Source organism: Sciurus vulgaris (genome assembly GCF_902686455.1).
Source record: "Sciurus vulgaris genome assembly, chromosome: 6".
In the NCBI taxonomy this organism is placed as follows: domain Eukaryota; kingdom Metazoa; phylum Chordata; class Mammalia; order Rodentia; family Sciuridae; genus Sciurus; species Sciurus vulgaris.
Window position 1 is genome coordinate 31346238 of NC_136466.1, and position 25920 is coordinate 31372157.

Sequence of the window (25920 nt, forward strand, 5' to 3'; positions counted from 1 at the left end):
TTTCCTTTTAGTGGTGGTGTGCTGGGGATTTAACTCAGGGACACTTAGGACCGCTAAGCCAAATCCCCAGCCCTATTTTGTATTTGATTTAGAGACAGGGTCTCATTCACTTTGGCTGAGGCTGGCTATGAACTCACAATTCTCTTGTGTCAGCCTCATGAGCCACTGGGATTCTAGGCACACGCCACCACGCCCAGTAAGTAGCAAGTGCTTTTTAATTAACTATCAGGTTTATGTGAATAGGAGCTAGGTAGAACAGCATTCCTTTATTAACTTACAACAACCTACTGCCTGTGACTTGCAGCTTGGTTTTCAGAATCTAGAAGGCTAAATGAATTTCTCCATTACTCACAACTTATTTGGCCTCTTCTCTGCATTTTCAAGCCACTGAACAACTTCTACTGATTTTACTGAATAGCAACCTCAGTTGTGCAACATAATTGGGGAAAAATAAAAAAGCCTGCCTCTCCAACACATTGATACATGAAGTTGAAATGGAATCTGTTTTCCACGTAACTAAGGAATATAAGTTATAGGAGTCTGTATGGACTTGAAATGTCCTGGCTCACCAAGTTACTTAGTTTTTTTTTTTTTTCCCCGTTTTTAAAGCATCATCATAATCTGCCTAAAACATTCATCCCCAGATGTTCCTGGGACCCACACACAAACTCCTATAAATCAAGATACATAATGAAGTCATTTTGTTTAATTAGCTACTGGAAAATCAAAATTCTTCCCACCCTGTAAGAGCCCTATTACACTACAGAAGGGCTGAAATATATTTTAAAAGTTAATTTACTACAAATCATAGCAATTAAGTTTTAACAATCTAAAGGAATACACATTGCACTCTTGAACATTAATATTCAAGGTGTCAACAACAAAGTGTCTTAGATCAATTTAATAAATAATGTGGAAATAGTTGCACTAAGCTAAAATACTAAACACACACATTTTTGACAAACTAATTTCATGTTTTCATACATACATACATATATATAAAGTGTGTATGTGTACATAATTTTAAGAGCCAAGTTATACCCTCATACCTGGAGAGTGCACAGCCTGCCCCTCCTCTATACCACTAGACATAACTGATGGGAGCAACTGCTGGCTGCTCAAAAACACCACCAAGTACTGGCCTCTGGAGCCAGAACTTTCACTGACAACAGCTGCCTTCTGTAGGCTCTTGCTTCACAATGCAAGCTCATTCATTAAAAGTTAATGTACCAAAGTTTCTGCCATTAAATACAAAATGATCTGTCTGATCTAGCTGATTAAAACCTTTAATGAAAAGAAAGGAACAACAATTAAAAAACAGTGAAATCTACTAAAGCCACAAGTGTGTCATTCAAAGTGCAGCCCAGATGCCTAGTGCAAGAGCTCCCCAGAAACACAGGCAAGCATGGGCACGTGCACACATTACTCTAAATTCCTTTTATATTGGAGAATTAAAATCAGTGGTGGTCAATCTTCTCTGCTCTTCAGCAGCTACAGCTGTAAATTTATCTGAAGTATTCACTGCTTATAAAGTAACTTCTTGGCTCCTTGCCTAGAAAAAGGTGGCAATGAAGCAAGGAAAGGGCTAGATGCTTTCCAGCCAGACTGGTCCCTGGGTTGGGCAAGCTCGAATCACCTGAAGGGAATACAGCCCAGCCTAGCCCAGGCAAGGCTACTGTGACAACTTCATCTTCTACAACCAGTCTGTTGGTCACCTGTAGAGTGTTCAGTGGTGTAGGCTGTTGCCTCCTGGCATTACAGGTGTGGTCTTAAAGAGCAGTCAACAGTAATTTTCAAAATAGTTGCTATTTCTATAACTATATATTAAGCAAAAGTCTCAGACTAAGTTTGTTTTTAGCCGCTTGTCAAATTCAGTATTAAATGATTAGAAAACACTGAGGACATCTCATCTCTAAGGAGGGAGGAATGGTCACCTGTAAAGGAGTCCAAAGTATGTGCTAGAGCAGATGACACAGAACATTTGAGATGACTGAGGAGGAGGAGTGGTGTTTCCTCAGACTACGACATTAAAAATTCAATTATTTAGGATCGGACTTTGATCCATTGCCCATTAACCAACTAGTGGGGAAAAAACCCCTCCACATGAAAAGCTTGAACAAGTCATTCTCCAAGAATTAACAGTTTTAAAGCGAGAACATCTTACAGCAGCACCATAAAACACATAGGAAACTCTACTTTAAGAAAACATCAGTGTGACCCCAGAAATGCTCCTGCTGCCTTTCAGGACACACAAGAGACTAGAATGCACTGGAACTTAAGAGATGCCCCACTGGCTGTTGTTGCTGAAGTCAAAAAGCCCAGAGGATACTTGTTCCACTTCTAAGACATCACTGCAAATTAAGGAATCAGAGTCAGAGAAATCAGAGGAAGATAAAATATACATATACTTGATTAACATCAGTTATTTCTGACTAAATAACTATCACAATGGCTAAGAAGTTGTCCTTAAGGAAAACTATAGAACACACTAAGATTAAATCAGAAAGGTACCAGAGGCAATTTTTCCAAGGGAAAAAGTTAAATTCAACATAATTCATAATCTCAATCTTCAGGGATATGTAAAAATAACTTGAGGTACAAAACAGTTAAGAACCTCTATAAATATGAGGCCACAGGACAATGAAAGTTCACTAACTTCAGAAATAAATGTAAGGGAGACCCAAACAGAGGATTCACTGCACCACTGGACTGGGAGATTTCCTTCTTTCCCCTTTCCCATTTCAAGCCTCAGCAATCATCTACAAATAGTAGGGCAAGCTTTCCCCATCCCCAACCCCAATTTGAACATTTGTTTTTGGAATAAGGAGGGCAAAACATTTCTTGAAGCAGCATTCCCAATTGGTTAGACTAAGTCATGTACCAAAGTATTAGCTTTTCTGAATTAATCTTTTTATGTCCCTAAAGAAAGTTTTAAAATGAAAGAATTCAACATTATTACTATAGAGGACCAACCATGTGTGGACAATCTGGTCCTAGTGTAAAACTTCATCTGTAAACAATTCATAGAGTCTTCATTTAAAAGTAAGATTTAAGGCACACCAGACATGATAGGGGCAGTAAAAACAAAGTATAGAGGGTATATCTCTCATCCTCGACTCCTATATGCACCTTGTAGGGAAAGGAACATTGATAAACAATTCTTACAGAGCTGGCTTCTTCAGCTCTATCTCAGCTCTCCTCCCCTTTCCAAGAGAGCTCACGTTGAACCAAGTTAGGTGGCACTTTTCTAGTATAAATTTTCTGATCCTATCAGAAACATACATCAGTGATGAGGGCCTTTAAAAAGGAGAAATTCATTATCTCTGTATCAGGCATTAGAACCATAACTTGTATAGCAAAAGCACACACACTACAACTGGAGGCCATTCCCACATCAGTCACCAATGCTCACTTCAGAGCATCACAATCTAGTATGGGGGGAAAATCTGCAAAGAGGTTTATTTTAACCTTCAAATACTATCAATTAAAGACACACAGGCAGAAAAAACCTCAGGAGTTGGATCATACTTTTTTTTAAGAATAACTTAATCTGCTTCAATTGTATCAAAGAATTAGCAATAAAAAAAAATACATGGTTTTAATAAAATTCATAAAAGTTTTAAGATTGTCTTTTTATGAAACCCTTCAATATGATATGCTTCTCCTAGAAAGTTTGCCTGCTCTTTTTTAATGCATTAAATGCAATTTATAGTCACCTTGTGATTGCTGTAGTGTTATTAACATATTCACAGTTTTTGAAATAATGCATACCAAATCAGACACATTTCATTTTACATCCACATAGAACACCATCTTCTCATATTTAAGTGACTTTTTGTGTTGTAGAAAGGTATGCTTAATACTAAGCATAAATTTTACAATAAAATTGTAGTTAAGATTTGAAATAATATCAGGTAGTAGGTATAGAAAGAACATGTTCCTATTTTAGATGAACCAACTCTTACTCATAGAAGAGCTACCACAAAAAGACAGTAGGTAACAAAGCTCCCAAAATATATAAATAAAAACACCTACATTAAGTTTATGCTAAATATTCAACAGAGTAATTTATAGGCAGAAATAACTAAGTTTTAAACAAGCCCCAGTCTGGGAACTTAAAAAAATTAAAATAAATAGAATTTCACTTGATTAGTTACGAATTGCAACTGGAATTTCAATCTTATTATAGATCACTAAAACCATCTTATCAATATGCTGCAGATTTAAAAGTATTTAAATAATTTTTCACATTGGGAATATTGAAGGGGTCAATTGATATGATGGCTTTGGGTTATAAACAACACATGAACCAAGGAGGAGAAAACCATTCCTCATTCTTAGTGTTGACTAAGGGATATAATGGCAGTTTTCCTTCGTGATGTGACACAGTGTTGTGGAGAAAATCAGAGGCAACAAGAATGTGTTCAGTTCAAGATATCAACTTGGCATCCTGACGAAGCCAGTGCAGTCCCTGCCGGGTATAACGAGCTAGATCTGTCATGATGCTTGCATTAAAGATGAGTGGGCCCATTACTTTATCCAGTTCAGCAAAGAATTCTAGAAAACCAAAAACATTCATTAAATAATGCACATTCTTTGAATCACTGCTTTAAAATTGAGTCTAGACTATAAAACAGCATTTGCATGAATTCAAAAAAACACACCCTCCCACACTAAAAAAATGATTAGTCCACATTTTAGAATAAATCATCCTATATTCTTAATAGTTATACTGTTCCCTCAGTAATGCAACATTTTAAACAGAATGCATCAGGAATTGTTATTCATACATACAGAATACCACTGATGACAATTATAAATTGCTATATTATGCAATAAAATGAAGACTTAGTACTACACACACACATACACACAATGTACTATCTGATTATTCAAAACATTCTCTATGTGCCATTTTTGTGTAAGAAGGAAGTGACACCAAAAGGCATTCTTTGTATGTTTCCAATAATAGCTCCTGTGAGAAAATTATGATAGTCTGTATTCAACCTTTTTGCTGTAATCACATGCTATCTACCACTAATAAATTAAATCGCATGTTTTAAGGTAATAGATTAAAATATTAAAGGATGGGAATAAAAAGATTCTGTGTGAGCAAATAAAGGCTGTGTTTAAGGGTGAGGGTAGGACAGTATCTTAAAATTTGACTCTGTGGGAAGCAGATATAATGATATAGGACTGAAACCCTAAATTTAAGACATACAGGGAATAAAAAGGTTTACTAAAGATCTAATGCTATTCAAATATAATAAGAAGTGACCAAACACTTGCTCATCTTTACAGAATCCCAGCTAATAAATGCAGGTGTGTCAGAAAACACCTGATGAATTTTCTATTTCCTAATAGAATAATGAATCTACACAATGATCATCAGCAGATGTTGAATGCATAAGTTAAAGTTCAATAGGGAATCTTCTATCAAACTAATCAGGCTGACACCATTTGAATAATCTACTGACCAATCCTAATACCACTAAAAAAGCTCTTACATGTCTTTTAATATGATGCAACAGGAAATCTAGAATACCAGCTATAAAATATTCTTATGAAAACATGGTACTTGGGGCCAGGGTATAGCTCAGTGGTAGAGCACTTGCCTAGCATGGGAAAGGCCCTGGATTTGATCCCTAACACTGCAAAAAATAAAAATAAAAAATACAACTTGAGGGTTGGGGATGTAGCTCGGTGGTAGAGTACTTGTCTAGCATGCATGAGGCTCTGGGTTCCATCCCCAAAACCAAAACAAACACGAAACTGAACCTGAATCAGATCTCAAGAAATAACTTATTAGTATCAAGGAATTGAGTGACATCATGAGGAAGTAATCTGTCAAATCCACAATAATACATATTTGACGACCTGACTGTTCCTCAACATCATGTCATGCCATCATGGTACGGCCAAAACAAAGGAAAAAAACAAAAAACAAAAAACAAAAAAGTGGAAGAGATTGAGATACTTAAGAGACTTATCAATGTAATGAAACATGTAGACCCTGCTTGGATCCTGTCTGGAATAAAACCAATTGTTTAAAAAAAAGAGCATCTTTGAGATGATAGGGGAAATTTGATGGTAGACTAGGCATTAGATGATACAAAAGCCTATTCTTAACTTTGTTAACTGTGATAGAGATGGTGGTCATATTTGAAAAAGTCCTCATCACTTGCCAGGTTGGTGGTATGCACCTGCAATCCTGGAGACTCAGGAAGCTAAAACAGAAGGATCACAACTTCAAGGCCAGCCTCAGCAACTTAGCAAGACACTGTCTCAAAATAAAGTAACAAAAGTGCTGGGCATCTCATTGATACAGTGCCCCTGTTTTTAGTCCCCAGCACTACAATCAATCAACCAAGCTTACCATTACCACTCAAGGATGCAAATCAAAGTTATTTTCAATGAAATGTTGTATTATATGCCTATTTGCTTTAAAATACTCCAGGGAAGAAAATTATGGGAGAGAAAACATATAAGTGCTCATATGCACAACTAGCAAAATGTTAAAACTAAAGCTGAAAAAACATGAGCTTATTATACCATTTTTCTTTCCTTTAGTCAATATATGTTTGAAAACTGCCATGCAAAAAGAAGAAAAAAAGGAAAAAGGATAGAAAACTGGCATCAGGGAGAAGAATGGACAATAGGTAACTTGAAGGAATTTCACCCCTCTAATCTTTCCTGGTCAGAACTGACCAGAATATTTAATTCCTTAACAAATTAGGTTTTTAAAAATCCAACTTTACGTTAAATTTTGGGGTTTTTCTATTTTTCTCTCACCATTATCTTTCTTTAGGGATAGGAATCTTTCATGTTCATCTAATACTTATTCATACAATAAATTTAAATGTATTCTGTAATAAAAGGACACTGACTAGCTCTTTTAAGCGTTTCTCTGCAAAGGACCTATCTGAATAGGTGTTACAGACACATATTTGCTAACAACATCTATTAAAATATGATGGTGAATATATAGTATTTTTCTCTAAGGTCTTTAAGTACTACATAATTTTCAATGATCCTTGTTTGGAAGATAATAAACTTTTAAGGTACAGAGCCTCAAATGACTTAATTTACAAAATGTTAAAAAAAAATCTGTTCATTTAAGTCTCTTTTATCATTCATCTTCCAATATATGCAAAAATCCAGTTTGAATGTATTTTCTTATATGTTAAACATCTCAGATGTACAATATGTAATACTATGTTTACAAATTTATTAAGCATCTCATGGAAGGACATACATTTTATTACTTCTGTTAAATGTATGAACTACATTTAATGTGCCAGGAACAGATGCCAATTTGTCTTAGACCAAGAGCTATGTTTAGTTTAGCCGTGTCAACAGTATCACAAGAGGTTTTATGTTTAACCAAATTTGGCTATATTTAGTATGACTGCTAAGCACAGATTATTAGCAAAATGATTATCCTTAACCCTAAACTACATACACACAAGACACTTAACAAAATCATAAAACTTCCTTTTAACAATTTCATCCCTTAAAGTTTGCCCAGAATGTTACCCACCTTTTTGTTCTTTGGAAAGCTGTTCAGCTTGGTCCCAAATTTCAGTGGCATAGAGGAAGTTGGATGTAACCTGAACATAGCTGGCTGCCATCTGGTGGATCTTTTGTGGAATAGTCACTGAAGAGCCACTTGCTGAAGCACTACTGCCCCCAGAAGAATAATTTCCAGAATTGCCTGGCGACAGTTTTGGAGAAACAGGGGAAGGCATCCCAACGGCTTTGCTACACAGAGAAACAGGAAGCTTGCTCACATGGACAAAGTGAGAGTTATGCAATCCGTGTACAACTGGCTCTTCCTACACAAGAGCTTTTAAAATTTGAAGATTCTTTTAGACTAGGGGTTCCCAAGAGAAGTACAATTTCTTCCAAGTAAGTATCAAAGGCCACTGTGAATTATGTTATCTAGATCATTTGTTTTAATATGGCAACAGAACAAGAAATGGGAAGTAACTGAAGAAAGTCACAACTGCTATTAAGCAGTTCAAAATGTTTGAAACTAAAGTCCCTTACTCTGGTTCAACACACTTTCTACCTATTCAGGCATGTAACTACATATTTTAAAAATTGTTTTGGAGAAGAGTGGGTAAAATTCACAATCATATAAACTAGAGTAGTAGGTGAAAACATCTTTTCTTGTGTGCCATAATTTCTGGTACTTTCCTAGTTTATCCAAATTATTCAGAGTTGACAAAGAGGTCCAGCCTTCTCAGTCCAATGCAATCATCACAAGCTTTCTGCCAAGTAAATACTCCTTAGTGAATAAGTATACTGAAATCTTCCAGGTTCATTTCAGGAAAACTAAAATTTACAAGCTATGTGAAAATATACAAGCTATGATCACACACTGAAAGAATAAAACCAAACAAAAGTTGGGGGGAGGGACTTACTTGTTTACATATTTATCTGCACTTTTAGCATTATAAATTTGGTTAGAAAAAATATATACAAGGAAAAGACTGAATGTCAATTCACAGAAACATAATAACTGAATAGAAAAAATTAAAAATAAAAAAAAAATCTTTCATGGTGTTGTTATACCTTTTGGGTGTGGATGGGGTGGGAGTGATGTGACGAGGGAAGAAAAACCACAATCATGCCACTAAATTTTGGCAATGCCAAGACTGGGAGTAAAGTCAAGCCCACTTTAATAAACCCAAGTAACTACTGAAATTCACAGTAAGAAGGGCTGAGATGTTGTTTAAAACTCTGATGTCCGCAGGTGGACAGTCTCATCTATAATCATTCTACAATTATGTTTATACTTTTAACTCATAAAAGAGGAAAAAATGACTTGGAAAAACACTTGCCTAGGGTTGTACCTCAGTGATAGAGTATCTCTGCATATGTGAGGCCCTGGGTTCAATCAATCCCCAACATATATTCACACATACAGATTAAAATTTTGATTTTCATATTTACATATATAAACTTCTCACAAGTAATATTTTATATAATAAAATTTTACCTACCTCCCCAAGCCTGGTGATGGTGCTTGAGAATTATTATAAGAATTCTGTAGAAAAATATTTTAAAAATTCATTATTTATTAAGTACTAATACAGCAGATAGTACTAATAAAGTCTTAAGTAGCTTCATACATTTAAGACACCAAAATGTGTAAATGTAAAACAGAAAGAAAGTATTAGGTGAGAGCTGGAATGTTCTAGAAGATTTCATAGAAGTGACAAGGAAAGAATGAGTAACAGGGAATAAGAAAATGAGTCATACTATGGCAATGAAAAGAAGATATATGTATAGCTTGCCTAAAGTAGAGGTTCAGATAAGGAATAAGAGTGAGACCTAGAGAGTCTTGTAGGCCAAGGTACGGAGTATGGATTTGACCTTGTAAGCAACAGCAAGCTACTGAGGAGCTCTAAATCAGGATTTTAGGAGGATATATATGATGCTGGACTGGGAAAAAAAAAAAAAAAAAAGAGATATTTTGGGAAACTAACAGTCCAGGAATGGTACTGAAGAGAAAAGATCATTTCAAAGGGGACCAAAAAAAAAAAAAAAAAAAGTATATGGCTTGTTTCATATAGCTACATAAATTCTACAATTAGATATGTGTGTGTCACAAAAACTTTCCCAGGCAACCTTAAACATATTTGAGAATTCTCAGTGTATCTTCCCCTGCTGTGTTTTACCTAAATATGAGAGCACTTCTGGGGTAGTAATGAGAAACTACAAATTTTGTCTCTGAGAAAATGGTTCCTTCTCTTTTGTATACTTACCTTCAGGTGCTCTGTCAATGTCTTTGAGTACTTCAGAGCATTTTCCTTCTTCAATTTAAAGAGCCTCAGGTACAGCAAAGATTGGCATCTTAGGCTAGCCAATGGAAAATAGTAGCTTATTTACCAGGATAAGAGACTGTGGTCATATCTATAAAACCACCCTTTGCACTGTGCAAGAGTACAGGACCGGTTCATGTGAGATCATGGTATAAGGTCAACGACACTAACAGGGAAAACCAAAAGGTGTATTCTTATTGTGGTATACACCACAGGAACGGGAAGATGGCTAAGAAACTTAGTTCTAGCCTCCCATTAGTTGGTGATATTAAAAAACCAAAACTTTACTCAGGACTCCAAAATGTCATAGTAACACATGCATTTAAAAAAAAAATCACTAAGGGGCAGAATCACACCAGAAATAATTTAAAATTTAAAAAGTAAAAATTAGGAACACAAACTCTGAAGTAACACATAAACCTTAACATGGCTTATATAAAGGCCCTGCATGACCCATCCCCACCAACATATCCAGTCAAATCTACTTCTAATTGGTCCTTGAAAGTTCCCTGTTTGTTCCACCTCTGCCTTGCTCCCTACCCTCTATTATTTTTCTTTCTCTTGGGTGATACTAGGCAGGTGCTCTACCACTGAGCTACACCCTCATTCCTTTTTAATTGTGACAGAGTCTCAAAAGGTTGCCCAGTCTGGCCTCAAATTTGTGACCCCCTCCTGCTTCAGCTTCCAGAGTAGGAATACAGCATGTGCTATCATACCTGGCTTAGTTACATATACTTTTCAAAGTATTTAATTCATATCTTGTGTGATTTTTTTAATTTTTACTTTTAAAAAATTTGTTGTAGTTATAGATGGACACAAAGCCTTTATTTTTATGTCATGCTGAGGATCAAACCCAGTGCCTCACACGTGAGAGGCAAGCGCTCTACCACTGAGCCACAACCCCAGCCCCTGATTATTTAATTTCTATCTCCTCACACTAAATTGTAAACTCCATGATGAATAGGACTGTGTAAGATTTATTCACAGCAGCATTCCCAGTGTTAAACAAAGGACCAACCACAGTACAAAACTAGTAACTGATAATGCCTCCCTGGAACAAAATTAACTTACTAACCCACTTTTTACTCACTTACTTATTTATGGTATTAGAAATTGAACCCAAGGGTGCTCTACTACTGAGATAAACCCCTAGCCTTTTAAATTTCTTTTTAGAGATAGGGTCTCACTAAGTTGCCCAGGCTGGCCTCAAAATTGAGATCCTTTTGCTTCAGCCTCCTGAACAGCTGGGATTATAGGCATATCCCATTATACCCGGCTGGAACAAAACAAACTTTAGATCAAATTCTTTATCCTTCTAAGGAAAGATACATATGTGAAAGAACTGAAGAGGGTATTAAAAGAAGAGCCCAGGAAAGTGATCATTTAAGTCAATGGAGGGTTCCAATATCAATTCCACCCTACCAAGACTATTATCAAGAGGGCAACAGATCAGAGACTGACAACAACTAAAATCTTTCAGTAGGAATTCTGAGTTATCTCCTGCTTGGCTCATTAAGAACAATTTGTAACAGGGTAATGGAAGGTTGATTCAAGGATAATACTCTCAAGACATACATAGTCCAATTTATCAAGGGACTTCATGTTATTAGGACAGGCTGGAACACACATCACTTACCAAAGTACTGTTAGTCTTTTATCTGCAGCTGTAGCATCTGGTGCCAAGTAATTCTTTAGCTTCATAGTGTATCTGTGCATTAAAATAACATACAAATAACAAGTAGAATCCTTCACCTTGATTTTATGACTTCCTTTGTCCTTAAAGCATTAGAATCAAACCTAAACATCTACTTAAACACCTAGTTCTCCTTTCCCAAGAAAATAAAGGATTAAGCAGTCTCTTCAGTTTATATAGTTATATCAGTCTCTTCCTACACAGACCAGAGAAATAATATTGCCAATCATGTGGCAAATTCTTCCACTTACTTGATAAGCTCCACTGTGTCTGAATACATAGGGAATGGGGATTTGGATTCCTGAGCATTCTTCTCTAATGCATTCCCACATTCAATGAAAGACACCACAGCATCAAGATAGTATACTGCTTTTTCAAACCTATCAGACTAAAGAAAGAATTAAAGTAGTTAGTGGTGATCTACTATAAGTACAAACAACAAATGGGGATTTAAGCTAATTTGATTAAACACATAAATATAAAGAGAATATTTACATACCAATGCATCAGCATTGTGCTTTAGCTTTTTTGCTTCTTGTAGATAATGGTCTGCTGAATAATTTCTGTAATACACATTTTCATTTTAATAAAATGGTAAATATTTTCATTAAGATAATACTAGTTTATTTTAGCTTCTAGTATCCCTTAATTTTCACATCACATTTAAAAAAATTAAGCTATCATTAAACATTTGTTTCTGTTTTTACATTTTCTTTTTCTTTTTTTTTTTTTTTTCCTGTGCAGAGGATTGAACCCAGGGGCATTTAACCACTGAGTCACATCCCAGTTATTGAACCCAGGGGCATTCCACTAAGTCACATCCCAGTTATTTTTTATTTTGAGACAGGGTTTTGCAAATTGCTTAGAACCTTGTTAAATTGCTGAGGATGGCTTTGAACTTGTGATCCTCCTGCCTCAGCCTCCCAGCTTGCTGGAATTACAGGTATGCAACATGACACCTGGCTGTTTTTTTTTTTTTTCCCCCCGACAAATGTTTATACCACGTTAAGAACATAAATCATTCTGGCCAACTGATGGCAAATCTTCTACTCAGAAAAATCAAAAATCAAACTCCTTAGTATTAAATACTAACTTCCTCAAGGTGTTTTGAAAGATTAAGAATAAATACAACGTGGGTAGCAGAAATAACCTTTTCTCAAAATGCAGGAAAAAACATCATTGCTCTTCCTTTGCTAGGGTAAAAAAACTATTTTAAATAGTAATAGTAAGTGCTGGGGAGATAGTTCAGTCGGCAGAGTGCTTGCCTTGTAAGCACAAGGCCCTGGGTTCCATCCCCAGCACCCAAAAAAACAAAAAAAAAAATAGTAATAGTAGAAGCAGTAATAGCCCACCGGAAGGCACATACATCATTTACATTCCTCATGTAAGTTAAGTTAAAGGAGGAGTAGTAGGAAAAGTGAGTGACTTTCAAGTTAAAATCTGAATATTCTGTGGAGCACATACAAATATTAATCCTCTGATCACTGACAGAAATTAAAATGAGTTTCTTACATGTTGACTGGAATGGTTTTCTTTTCTTCTGTGGTACTAGGAACTGAATCCAAGGGCTCATACATGCTAGGCAAGTACTCTACCAGAGCTACGTCCCCAGTCCTTTAATTTTATGCTGAGATAGGGTCTTGCTAAGTTGCTAGGCTGGCTTTGAACCTGTGATCCTCTTGCCTCAGACTTCTGAGTCACTGGGATTACAGACATGTGCCATTGTGACCAGCTTGTAATGATTTCTCAAATGCATTCAAACAAATCTTATTTATTTCACCTGTCATCAAAGGCCAGCTTTGTTCTCCGAGGCTTAGAAGTATCAGGAGTCGGTGTAGATGGAGGACAGTTAGAGGAGTTATTTGGAGCCTTTTCCTGACCAGAAAAATACATAACTATGTTGAGAACTTTGAGATTAAAAATTAAGTGAAGAGTACTTTTTCAGTCACTGCTAAAATGGAAACAAAATTCTATTGCCTTTGATAATTAATTTCCTTGTTATAAAACTTTTATAAACTTTATAAAATTTTTTTAACAGAATGGTCCACACTTATGTAACTAAATTACTCATACTCATATTTATTAAGAGTCTACCATGTGCTAGGCAATGGGCAAGGAACTTGTTAAAAACATGAGACACAACCCTCACATCAAAATCGCAGTACTTCTTAGGGCAAAATACATTAATAATTACTGGTCAATAAAAATGGCAATAATAATATAATGTTTACTAGCTGTTTATTATCTACCAGACACCAAGGTAACTAAGTACATAGTATAGTTGATAATCCTTCAAGAACCCCATGAAATAGGTACTGCCGTTAGACTGAAATTTTTAAAAAACAGTTTTAAGAAGCCTGAGTAACTTGCCTAAGTTCAAATAACCTTTTCTATAATTTTGGGGTGCTGGGGAATGAACTTGGGTCTCACACATGCTAGGCATCAAGCATATTTTAAGTGGCATATCGGAATTTGAGTTTAAAACCCAGATTTGCCTGATTTCAAAAGCCTAGTCACTTTTCTTACATTTTATTTTGATTTCTATCAACATGTCTATTCTGTCTCCTTCCAACATCTCCATTTATGCAAGGGCTTTTCCTTTCTCTCTCTTTCCAAATGTCTTTCTATTCAGTCCTATATCTAATATATGCAATATACCATAATAAAACACTATTAATTAGTAGTTAACCCATGAATACAAGGAATGTTTCAACAGTAGAAAAACCAGGTAATATATTACTTTATTATTTGTGCTTAAAATCTACTTAAAAAGAACCATGTAATAATTTTTTCAGTTCCATGTATTATAATTTACTGCAAGAAATGAAAATAAAAGTCTTAAGATTTGAGAAAATGAAAAGTTGTTTATGAAATGGCTTTTTTGTTGTTGGAAGTACTAGGGATTGAACACCCACGGATGATCACTACTGGGCTACATCCTCAGTCCCTTTTTATTTTGAGACAGGGGTCTTGCTAAATTATTGAGGCTGTCCTCAAACTTGTGATCCTCCTGCCTCAGCCTCCTGAGCTTGGGTTTACAAGCAGGTGTGGCTGACTGAAATGGCTTCTTAAACACACATGTTGCAGTTTGTAACAATACTAAAAACAGCTTACTTTGTGTTTTACACATAGTTCTACAAGTGGCCTAAATTTAGAGTTATATGAGGAAAACTGAAGGTTTCTGAAAATATTTTTCTTCAATTAACTTATTTAACTGCCTAAGTTGGTAACTATTCAGACCAAACTAGCAGTAACAACTTTAATAACTATTAAGTACCAGAACTTGAAACTAAAATTGTAAGGGCCTATTTTTTGTCAAAAACAATGGAGTACCAAATGACTGCATTTAATCCAAAAACATTTCATAATTACCCAGTAAGTTAAGTATTGGAGAAAATAAAAGACAAATTTCTGCTGTTAAGAAAATGAAACTTACTGAAGGAACTTCCTTCATAAAGAAGAGAGACAGTGATTTTAATCCATGAGACAGCAGCAACCAAATAAGCAGGTGAGTTCACTTAATGAAAAAAAAAATTTTTTTTTTTTTAAAGTAATAGGAGATTTAAGAAAGGTCTCAAAACCTACAAAACAGTCACTGTCCTCAGGGCATAAGAATTCTCCAAACTACTGGAAAAGAAGGGTGTTCAGCTGAAGAACCTGCCTGCTGTGCATATCAGTAGAGAAGTTGCTTGTAATTCAAATTACCTCAACTTAAAACACTTAAGAAGTTTAATAAGCATGACTAATAGTGTTTAGCAGTCTAATTTTTCAACTCTCAAACCTTTGTTTACTTATAGTCACAAATAATCCACTGAGTTAATCTCTTAAAAATTTACGTTATTTATTTTCTTAATTTTGTCTTACATACTCTAATTTCAGAAATTTGCTCCTGGTCAGAATAATCAATACAAACAGAAAGCAATACAAAAAAGCTGGTAACAGACTGAGGGGGATAATCTGTTAAGGTACTTCCTTGAAAAAGTTTCTATGACCCAAATATCCACCCACAAACATGAAGAATACTTCTCTACATTATCAGTCTGTTAGGAAAAAATATTAGGAATAATTTTGGAGCTAGCTCAGCTAAATATTTTTTTCCTATTTCATGAATAAGAGCCAAGTTGGTTGCTTTGTCACTTTATGTAATATATTTGGCTGTAAAGTCTAATTCCAAGAAATTTAAAGCCCATTTCAAACTATAGACAAGAATTTAATCTTAGCATTAGAACCATATGGTGCTTATTTTGAAAACATTCATAACCAATTTTTTTCAATTATGGGTTTCTATCTTAATTAGTACACATGTGGTCAGCTGACTTACTGCTTTTATAGTCTGAAATGACTGAATCGCTTTATCAACACTCTGAGATACTGAAAGTGAAATGCACAGTTCTATAAATTTATGACATGTTACAAAAATGTCAAACATAGCTGTCACCTTGAAGAAGGTGCAGCAATGAGAGTGATTTGTTTTCAAAAGGCTCAAGCTCCCAACACCATACCTTGACCTCTTGGAGCTACTGGAAGGTCTTCCCTTCAGTCCTTCTTCTGTTTTGAGATGCGGAGGAACTGTTGCTTTGCTGCTGCCACTATTCTCCTGTATATTATTGCTTGACTTTAAGGAAGATGACTGACTAATATTCCTCTTCCGAGAGCCAGCTCTGTTTGGGATCTTTTGAAGGAACAGGTCCGCAGTAAGGTAACAAGTCCTTTTCCTTTTGCAGTGTTCTGCTTGATGACCTGCCAAACAAAACAAATGTCCTCATTTCTCCACACAGTAACACAGGGGTGATGCATTTTTCCATTCTCTTTGCTTCTAAGGCAAATTCATTTTTCCCCATCTGATTACTGGAATATATGATTATTGCAGAACAAAATGAGACTAAATTCTATGAGGGTAGGCATCTTGTCTGTTTTGTTTTTCTTTCCCCATCCTGTTTTTTGTACCCCCAACAAGCTATACCCAGTGTTTAAAACATGACCTGCCACACAATAAGCACTTAATGAATATTGGTTTAACGAATGAGCAAACAGATGAATGCTCATAAGTTAGCAACTGGTCTCTTAGAAGTTGTATGTAAGCTTTCCAGAAAGTGATAAAGCTTTATTTAACTCAACCACACTCATCCCTACTCCATTAAAATGAGAGAGGAGAATATAACCAAATCTTTATGCTTTCCATCTTTAATAGTTAAAAGCAAAAGCTCCCACTATTTAGTATACGTATGTGTGTGCATGTATGATATCCACTCACTAAAAGGAACACTAGGAACATGTCAGAAAGTACCCAATACCAAATGATAAACATATTAACAATACTGGCATGCAACGCGTTTTGGAGACATACTCTCTGTTGCTGGATGGCTTGTGGCCTGATGAGTTCTTGTCCTCTGTTTTGGGTTTTTTGCTCTCACTGGCTCGGTTATCATCTTCATTCTGGATGAAAAAAACAGAAAATAGCAGCTAGTAGGTTGATTTGATTTGATTTTTTTCCAGTTAACTTTAGCTATTAGAAATCCACTAGGAATCTCCAGTTTATCCCTGATAAAATTTCGGAAATAAGATGATGTATAGTTAGGTCTTACACAGAACCCAAATACTGAAACAGATTTCCTATAATATCAGATGGCATTTTCTCTGTGAAATGATTTTGAGGAAGGTATCCATACAATTATAATTAAAACTTAATTCACAAGCCATAAAATTCATTCTTTAAGATACACAATTCCATGGCATTAAGTATATTCTCAGAGTTGTACAACCTTCACCATAATAAATTTTAGAACATTTTTATCATTCCCAAAAGATACTCTATACCCATAAGCATTCTTTCCTCATCTCTGTCCCCAGATCCTGGGAATCACTGATCTACACATTTTGTCTTTATGAACTTGCCTATATCAGACATCACATATAAATGGAATCATACAATATGTTTAACCTTTACATGTGTCTGGCTCCTTTAACTTAACATAATCTTTTTAAAAAGGTCCACCCACGTTATGGTATGATTCAGTACTTCACTCTCATTTATGGCTCATTAGTAATCCACTGTATGGATATACCACATTTTATTTATTCATTTATTAGTTGATCACCATTTGGGATGACTCTGGTTAATATAATAATGCTGCTATAAACACTTTTTTTGGGGGGGGGGGTACTGGGGATTGAACTCAGGGACATTTGATCACTGAGCCACATCCCCGGTCCTATTTTGTATTTTATTTAGAGACAGGGTCTCACTGAGTTGCTTAGTGCCTTGCCAATGCTGAGGTTGGCTTTGAACCTGTGACCTCCTGCCTCAGCCTAATGAGCCACTGGGATTAAAGGCATGTGCCAACCGCACCCAGCTGAACATTTGAGTACAAGTTTTTGTGCAGACATACATTTTCATTTCTCATGGGTATATACCTAGAAGTACAACTAGTGGGTCCTAAAGTAACTCTATATTTAACTTTACAAGGACATGCCAAACTGTGTACCACAGCAGGTGTGTTATTTTACATTTTCATCAGCACCATATGGAAGTTCCAACCCTTCAACATCTCCACTAATTCTTATGACAATCTGATTTGTGGGTTATAAAACCTATTGGTTTTTTAAAAATTCTGGCTAAAAATATAAGTGGTAGGACTAGTTTCAATGCTACTTTCATAAGTGAATCTGTTTTCTTATTGCTTTCAACATCAGAACACAAGAATACAAACAGTGCTACGGCAAGAGTCTATTCCTACAAAAATGATTAAAGTTGGGCAATGAGACATAAAAGTTATCTATATCCTTCATTACTTTTAACTGGTTCTTCTCTCACTACTATCTGCTTTATCTCCAGGAGATGCCCAAGACACTTTATCTCAACAAAGCCATGAACTTCAAAAATCTTAATCAAGTTTCCTATATTATACATTTTATAAAATCAAAATTTAATTTACAGATATTGTTATTAAAAAAAAAACTTCAGAGGAACAGATACTAATAAGATATGGGAGAGGAAGGGATGCAAAGCTCCCTTTTGAGAAATAATTACAAGTTATATAGACACTGTAAAAATTTTAACTTAAGAGTGAAAAGGACTTTTTATTATATTTTAAAGAACATTTAAGCACAAAGGACTTTTTTTTCCTACTCCATAAAGAACATTCTAGTTTTCTAAGGAACAAAGCGCTTCACAGAATTATGTAGAAATAACCCTTATTTCACATAAATTGCACAAGCCAAGTCCAACATCTGAGGCTGAGAAGCACAGGGAACAGTAGTCCTAAACAGTTTACTAAACAGCTGCACTCAGGGATGAGTAAAGCATTCCTATAATATAATAATCACATTAGCTATTGCACAGAACATGGTAAGAAATTCAAATCATAAGGACCATTTCAATTTTGGAAGATTAAAAAACTGAGGAAATGAAGTATCATTTGCATATAGTATTGTGGTTTTAAGAAAAGGAGAGCAAACAAATTCTGAGGACTGCTAGGTTTTAAGAAAATGCTACCCCATAAGAGCTTCTTAGGTCAACTGGTTTGAGGGCTGTTTTCCAAGTTTACCTGATAAGGCCATTCCAGTACCTATCTGTTCATTCATTCAAGCTTAACTTTCAGTACTTTGAATTATGTTCATACACATTATAGTATTCCTCAAATACTTAAAAAATTGACTTTCCTCTAAAAATTCCTCACTAGATCTGAAAAAAATCAAGCTGTCTTTTTGTTTTTGAGACAAGGTCTTGGTGTTATCCAGGCTGGTCTCTCCAGGCTGGCCTCAAACTCAGTAGCCTCCTGTTTCAATCATTAAGTAACTAGGATTACAGGCACATGCCACCCAGCATATCTATATGACTACAATCCTTAAATCTTACACAGCCACGAAATTTCACATTTCCTGGGTCTACAAAAAACTAACCCTAAATATATTCCAAGCTTTGTCTCTAAATTGCCTTGGAAATACTTACGGGTGAGAGCTGGCTATGTGCCAGAAGACTCCCCCGACCCTTTCTTTCTTTTTTCCACTTTAGAGGGAAAAGGGGGGATTAAATCTAGAGCCTTACAAATGCTACGGCAAGTCTCTACCATTGAGCTACACACCCCTAACCTCAGGAGGTGTTTTTAGTTCTGAACTCAGTTAAAGGAAAAAAGGTAGGCACAGATGTGCACAGTGGATGGGAAAAATTCTCAAGGATGTATCAAAACTGAGTCAACTTTTGGGGGCTAGAATTAGCCAGTTATCTTAAAAGTGTGACTTGGTTTGGATAGAAGACAGAAAAGAATGATAGGGATTGTATCCCAACTAAAAACAACCAACATTTTAAGAATGTCACAAAGGCTAGTTTTCAGTCTCTGCTTCACTCTCACTTCTACCCTGAATACCACACACAGAGGTTCTGGCTCATTTCTTACTTAATTCAAAACTATCCCGCATTCACTGAGTGAAAAAGATAGAAGCAGAGAGGTCCTCAAGAGATTGCTCCACATGTAATTGCAACTGGGCCTTGGGCTCATTCACTTCTATCCCTTACAGTTCATGACCCATTTGTTATTTTGTGTCTTTCTGAGATTTCCATAGGACCTCAGACTCTGATGTTTAAAATGAATGACAAAAATCCTTTACAAACCTTGTGCTCGGCTGGGTATAATATAGCTCAGTGGTGGAGCACTTGCCTAGCATTCTCAAGGATCTAGGTTCAATTCTGAGCACTGAAAAACAAAACGAACAACAAACCTTATGTTTCCTCTTGCCTTTGTTGGAAACTTTTTCTGAGGCTTGTTTCTGAGCCTCTCTGGTGTGTTTTTCTGATACATTTTTCTTTTCCCCCTTGGGTGGTTCAGTTTCTTTGTAAGGCTTTCCTGGTATTCGAGTCAAGAGATTCAAGTCAATCTTCACAATAAGTGGATACCTGTCATCAGGCTCACTGAGAGGTGAAAGGAGTTCCTTCTCTTCCATAGGAGAGAACATTCGTTGCCGAAAAAAACTATCTTCTTCCTCCACTGAGGAGGGTTTAACGGGAGTCCTATTACTATCAGGGTACTTAGGAGTTTGTGAAGAAGGAGGAAGGCTCTCACTTTCATCTGAATCTGAGGATGAGGTATCTGTTTCTATGATTTCCCTTGATTTCTGGGAAGATTTACTTGTTGACTTGTATTTCTTTTTCTCTGCAGTAGGTCGAGGGGAAGATTTAGACTCCTTCTTTATATTGGGTTTCCTTGAGCCTTTGGTGGCTGCTTTGTGTCTGCTGGACGGCATGCTAGTAGCCATGTCTACAGGGGTTTCACTTTCTATCTTCAGGCCTCCCCGGGGCTCTTCAGCAGGTGCCTTCTCAGCTTTTTTGGGCTGTTTTTTGCCTACAGTTCTCCTTTGTGTTGTGCTATCACTCTGTGCTGGGGACTTCTGTCTCCCACGCCCACTTTCTGATCCCTTTTGGATAGTTTTGGAGTCTCGTCCAGGAGTAGCAGAACTTGTTTCCTTAGGCCCTCCAGGATCTGTGTAGCTATTCCCAGGGCCCTGTTCTCGGCCTTCTTTTTTGTAGCCTTGAGAGGATGGGATGTTACTGTCTACAGAAGAAGCTGGTGACACTTTATGTGGGTTCACTTTATTCAACCAGTTATCAAGTTGCCATTTGTTTGTTGGTGGTGGTTCAGGCTAAAAAACAAAAACATATGTTTTTTTTTTCAATATTAAAGTTTTCTCCCTCCTTCATAATGTCAAAGAGGAAAAACTCTAATGGCTAATCCAATAAAAGAATGAGCTTTCTCAAGGTTCTGACTGGCCCAAAGCACAGGGTGAAGTATTTACTATTAGCTCTAATCGCTTGAATGAGAAGATAATGTTATATGTGGCCTTTAAACAAGAAATATTCATGTTAGAAATCTAATTTGAAAGGCATTAATTACAGCCAGCCATAAAAGAACATGCCTATAATCTCACCTAAGGAGGCTGAAACAGGAAAGATTGCAAGTTGGAGGACAACCTCAACAACCTAGTGAGACCTTGTTGTTTTTTTTTGTTTTGTTTTTGTTGTTTTAAAGGCTGGGGATGTAGTTCAGTGGTAGAGAGCCCCTGGGTTCAATCTCCAGAATGGGGCAGGGGGCGGGGGTGGGCATTGTTACAAGCAATTATACAGTATAAGTCCAGAAACTAAACAAATAATGTACCCCAGGAGGTTTTCTTTTTTTGGGGTACCAGGGATTGAACCCTGGGGTTCTTAACCACTGAGTCACATCCCCAAGCCTTTTTAAAATTTTTGACACAGGGTGTTGCTGAGTTGCTTAGGGTCTTGCTAAATTGTTGAGGTTGGCATTGAACTCACAAACCTCCTGTCTCAGGCTCCCAAGTCACTGGGACTACAGGTATGCACCACCACACATGCCCCACAGGAGATTTTAACAGCATTTTAGCAAGCTAAAGTGAAACTAAACTATATAAAACTCCTTTGATCCACAATAACTATTTAACATGAATTACCATGTAGAGACATTAAAAAATCAAACTAAAGAAATCTAATATTTTAGTGATTTGCTAATAGAACCTCAAACAGTTCCTAAATTGAGGGTTGTAGGGGAATATTTTAAGTAATAAAGAAACTGAAGTATTGAGTTTTCTCTAAAATACACAGTTCAATTGCTTTTGTCAGAATATTTAGTCTTCTTTCCTTCTTCTTTGATATCTAAATCAGATTTTTACCAAGGGCTTTGAGAGGGCTTATCAGGCCCCTCCCTTCTCACCTCAGGAGATGCACTCTGGGATGGCTCATTTGCCTCACTGTCACTGGAACTACTTTCACTCTCTGAATCAGATCCAGAGCTGCTTTCAGATCCACTGTGGCTGCTAGAATCATCCCTGGAGTTATCTGCTCCTTCACTATTATGATGTGAAGGTTCAGAGTTACTAAAGGAGAAAAAACATAAATGACTAAAAGTTTCTTTTACAGTGACAAGAAAACATCCAAATCTGACAACCATCTTTGTTTATAATGTTAACTTGAGCTGTTACAATTCAGTGAACACATAATTTTACTATAAATGAAATAAACACTTCCTTAAAAAAGTTTCTGATGTACTACTCAGCTATTAATACCTTTTCAAAACAGCTGAGGTATAATTTACATATCATAAATTCATCTAGTTTTTAAGTGTAAAATTTAGTGATTTTTACTTTATAGAATTGTTTCTCCACAATCACAACTGACAATATTTGCTTTATAAGACCACTTATTATATTATTACAATGTTAATCAGACTGACCTTATCCCTCTAAATAAAAGAATACCTACCTTCCTGGTGTACTCCTTGGCATTGTCTTATCACAATCCTAAAATTAAAGCATGAGGAAAACTGTGAATGAATAGATAGTACTCTATTTGCTTAATAAAGTGAATAATAAAGTGAATTCTTAAAAAACCACCTTCTGTAACATATGAATCAATGTTTACTTAACACACTATTTTTTACTTAAATAATAAATGAATTGCCAGGATAAGAAAATTTGCTAATATTTCTCCTTGTCAATAATCTCCTGCTTCAAGAATATGTTCTGATCCATAACAAATGTTAAGGAAAAGTCAAGTTTTTAAAAATAAGGGGGAAAAAAATGGAAGTTTAAAAGACAGTACAGAAAGTTAACTATAATCTTCCAGTGTCAGAGGCTTATAGGAAGGACTTTATTCTAAATAAGTGGATCTTAAATGTATTATTCAATTATAATTTTTCTAAAATACAATGAAAACAAATACTGTATGAGACTGGCAAAATTATATAGTAGTAGACACACCTGTTCCCCATCACTGTCTTCACTGCTGCTTAGTTTTAAGTCATCTTTTAACATACTAGAGGGAAAAGGCAAAAAGGATTATTATATTTGGAACAGTTTATCATGGATGCCAGAGTATTAAATATCCACCAATACTTGTAGAAATAATCACTATGGTAGCCGAAAATTTAATTAAGAAACACAAAAACCAGGTCTTGTTCTGTCTGGTTTGGTTCACATTCAGAGTGAAAACTGAGAAAGAATTTAACCATTTCATAAGCTCTAATCTTTTCATGAGTAAAAGAATCACCTATCCTTTCTAATTAAACATGTTACTTTCCATAAATTCTCATATTCACTTCCATTATTGCTAAGTTTTCTCTAATTGCACATGTATGTTTATATCATTATTAAAACAAATTAATAGAGCAATACCCAACAGTCCACTGAAGATGTATAACTCCTAAATGGAAAAAAAATTAAAGCATCAGTTTTCTCTCTTTGTCCTCAATGTTCCATGAAGAGAGATCTGTACAACTATTGGCAAGTGAATAGTGAAAACCAGAAGAACATAATTTCCTAAGTCAAAGTTCTAATTAACCCATTCTATTCCATCATTCCAAATGTAGAACACCCATGAAAACTTTAAAGTAGTACATAATAATTAGCATTATATGATAAGAATATAATTATAATATTAATTAATAACATAATAATACATATAAACTCTAGATCATGATTTCAAACCATGGATCAATTTCACTGAAATTTCACAAAATTGAAAATTGTGGACTCAATGGGCTAATAATGCTTTGCTATGACAAGTGCACTCTATAGACATAATAGTTTTTGATGAGAGTTTTGGTTGTAGCAGAAATGACCACGTATGAATTTAAAACTCCAAGCTCCAAATCTTCCTTGATAAAAATTTAAATCCATTTTAAAAACACACAAATGCTATAAGCTGATAGTTTCTGAAAATAAAATTAAAGTTCATGTTTTCCTTAAGATCATAAAATCAAAGGTATTAAACTTAATATCTGAGAAATGACTCACAAAACACTTCTTGTTTTAAAAGAGAAAAAATTAATACAATGGTTAAAAAGAACTGCAACTAGAAAAATGTTTAAACTCTCATTACCTTTCTTTTAAAAATTTCACTGCATCTCCAATCAGCAGGAAGGAAATCTTCTTTCACTTGGATAACTACTTGTACTTTCCCCTTGAAGCTCAACCTACACTTCTAAATCTAACCCCAAGTTCAAAGGATTACACAAAAAGATCACCTTGAAATTAACCAAATGATAACTATGAAAAGTGTTTTAAGACTGGATCAATTAAATAGGTTGGGAAAAAGTTTTCTTTCGGACAAGGACTTAGCACATATCTATTACTGATCTCCTGTAAGGAAATGTACTTAATTCTCCTAGCCCTTATGAGTTAATAATGGCAGCTCAATGAACCTGTTTACATATGTGAGTATGTCAAAGCTTTTACCAGACTGTTCAAGGCCCTGCATACTTCTGTTCCCTCAGCAACCAAAGTGAAATGTACATATATGGTAGGCATGCATCAGGCTTTTGATCTAAGTATGAAAAGGAATATAATTTGAATTCTTCAGCAGTATGGTGGGAAGGTTCTTGTATTCATTTTTTCTTTCTCATTTAGTCTTCCCTTTGTTCAGTTGAAGAGGCTACTAGGCTAAGGTGATTAGTATAGTTTACAGCTATGGCACAGAAAACTGGCTGTGGTCACAGATTCTTTACAAATTGTTTTAAACACTGAGTTAACTTTAAGTCTCAGGAGTTCAAGAGTTCACTCTTTACGTGGGAAATTATCACTGTTCAATACACTACCCTATTACATTTTGATACGTATTACTGGTTCTGCCTACAGAATAAAAATATGAAAACATAGACAGTATCAGTGTTGCTTAAATATATAACATTTAATGGCTAAATGGAGGAAAAATCCTGTCTTTTTAAGATGATTTCTTTATTAAATATAAACTACACACATTAACACACCTTTGAGAGATGAGAAAAAACTGATCTCAGAGCAGGGGTGGGCAAACTATAGCCTACAAGCAAAAACCACTGTATTAAAAGTTCTTTTTTTTTTTTTCCATACTAGGGATTGAACCCAGAGGCACTTAATCACTAAGCCACATTCCCAGTCCTTTTTGTTGCTAAAAAAAAGTTCTGTTGGAACACAGACACATCCATGGTCTATGGCTACTTTTATACTACCACGATAGAATTAAATATTTAAGACAGAGGCCATGTGCCCCTAAAAATCTAAAATATTTCACTATATGACCCTTTACATAAAATTTGCCTATGCCAGCATTAAAAGATTAAAATTTCTGCCTAGGGATACAGCTGGTGGTAATGTATATGCTTAATTAGCATACACAAAGCCCAGGGTTCTATCTCTAGCACAACATTAAAAAGTAAACAAAAGATTTAATATTTAAAGTACTATTCAAAATATTCAGATATTACAGATAACTTTTAGCAAGAGACAAACTTATTAAGCTATAAACTTACGATTTAGACTGGTGCCCATTTGAAGTTTTAGCAGAAGGATTGTATCTTTCTGGAACAAAAAGAATACAGAATAAGGAACTGAAATTGCCTATTTAGATCATAAAAT

General features: G+C 35.5%; 1 protein-coding gene across 1 annotated transcript in view; it reads right to left on the bottom strand.

The window, feature by feature from the left end:
- Positions 1–530: 530 nt before the first annotated feature.
- AFF4 (ALF transcription elongation factor 4) overlaps positions 531–25920 on the bottom strand; it is an 80462-nt gene continuing 55072 nt past the window's right edge. Inside the window, 19 exon segments of the mRNA XM_079144320.1 lie at positions 531–4557; positions 7541–7761; positions 9009–9052; positions 9774–9867; positions 11467–11538; positions 11775–11911; positions 12023–12086; positions 13304–13398; positions 16026–16037; positions 16040–16052; positions 16054–16102; positions 16105–16181; positions 16183–16263; positions 16871–16959; positions 20242–21159; positions 22242–22404; positions 22790–22827; positions 23287–23341; positions 25815–25863. Of these exon segments, the coding sequence (XP_079000446.1) occupies positions 4430–4557; positions 7541–7761; positions 9009–9052; positions 9774–9867; positions 11467–11538; positions 11775–11911; positions 12023–12086; positions 13304–13398; positions 16026–16037; positions 16040–16052; positions 16054–16102; positions 16105–16181; positions 16183–16263; positions 16871–16959; positions 20242–21159; positions 22242–22404; positions 22790–22827; positions 23287–23341; positions 25815–25863 (2399 nt within the window). The 3' untranslated portion in view covers positions 531–4429.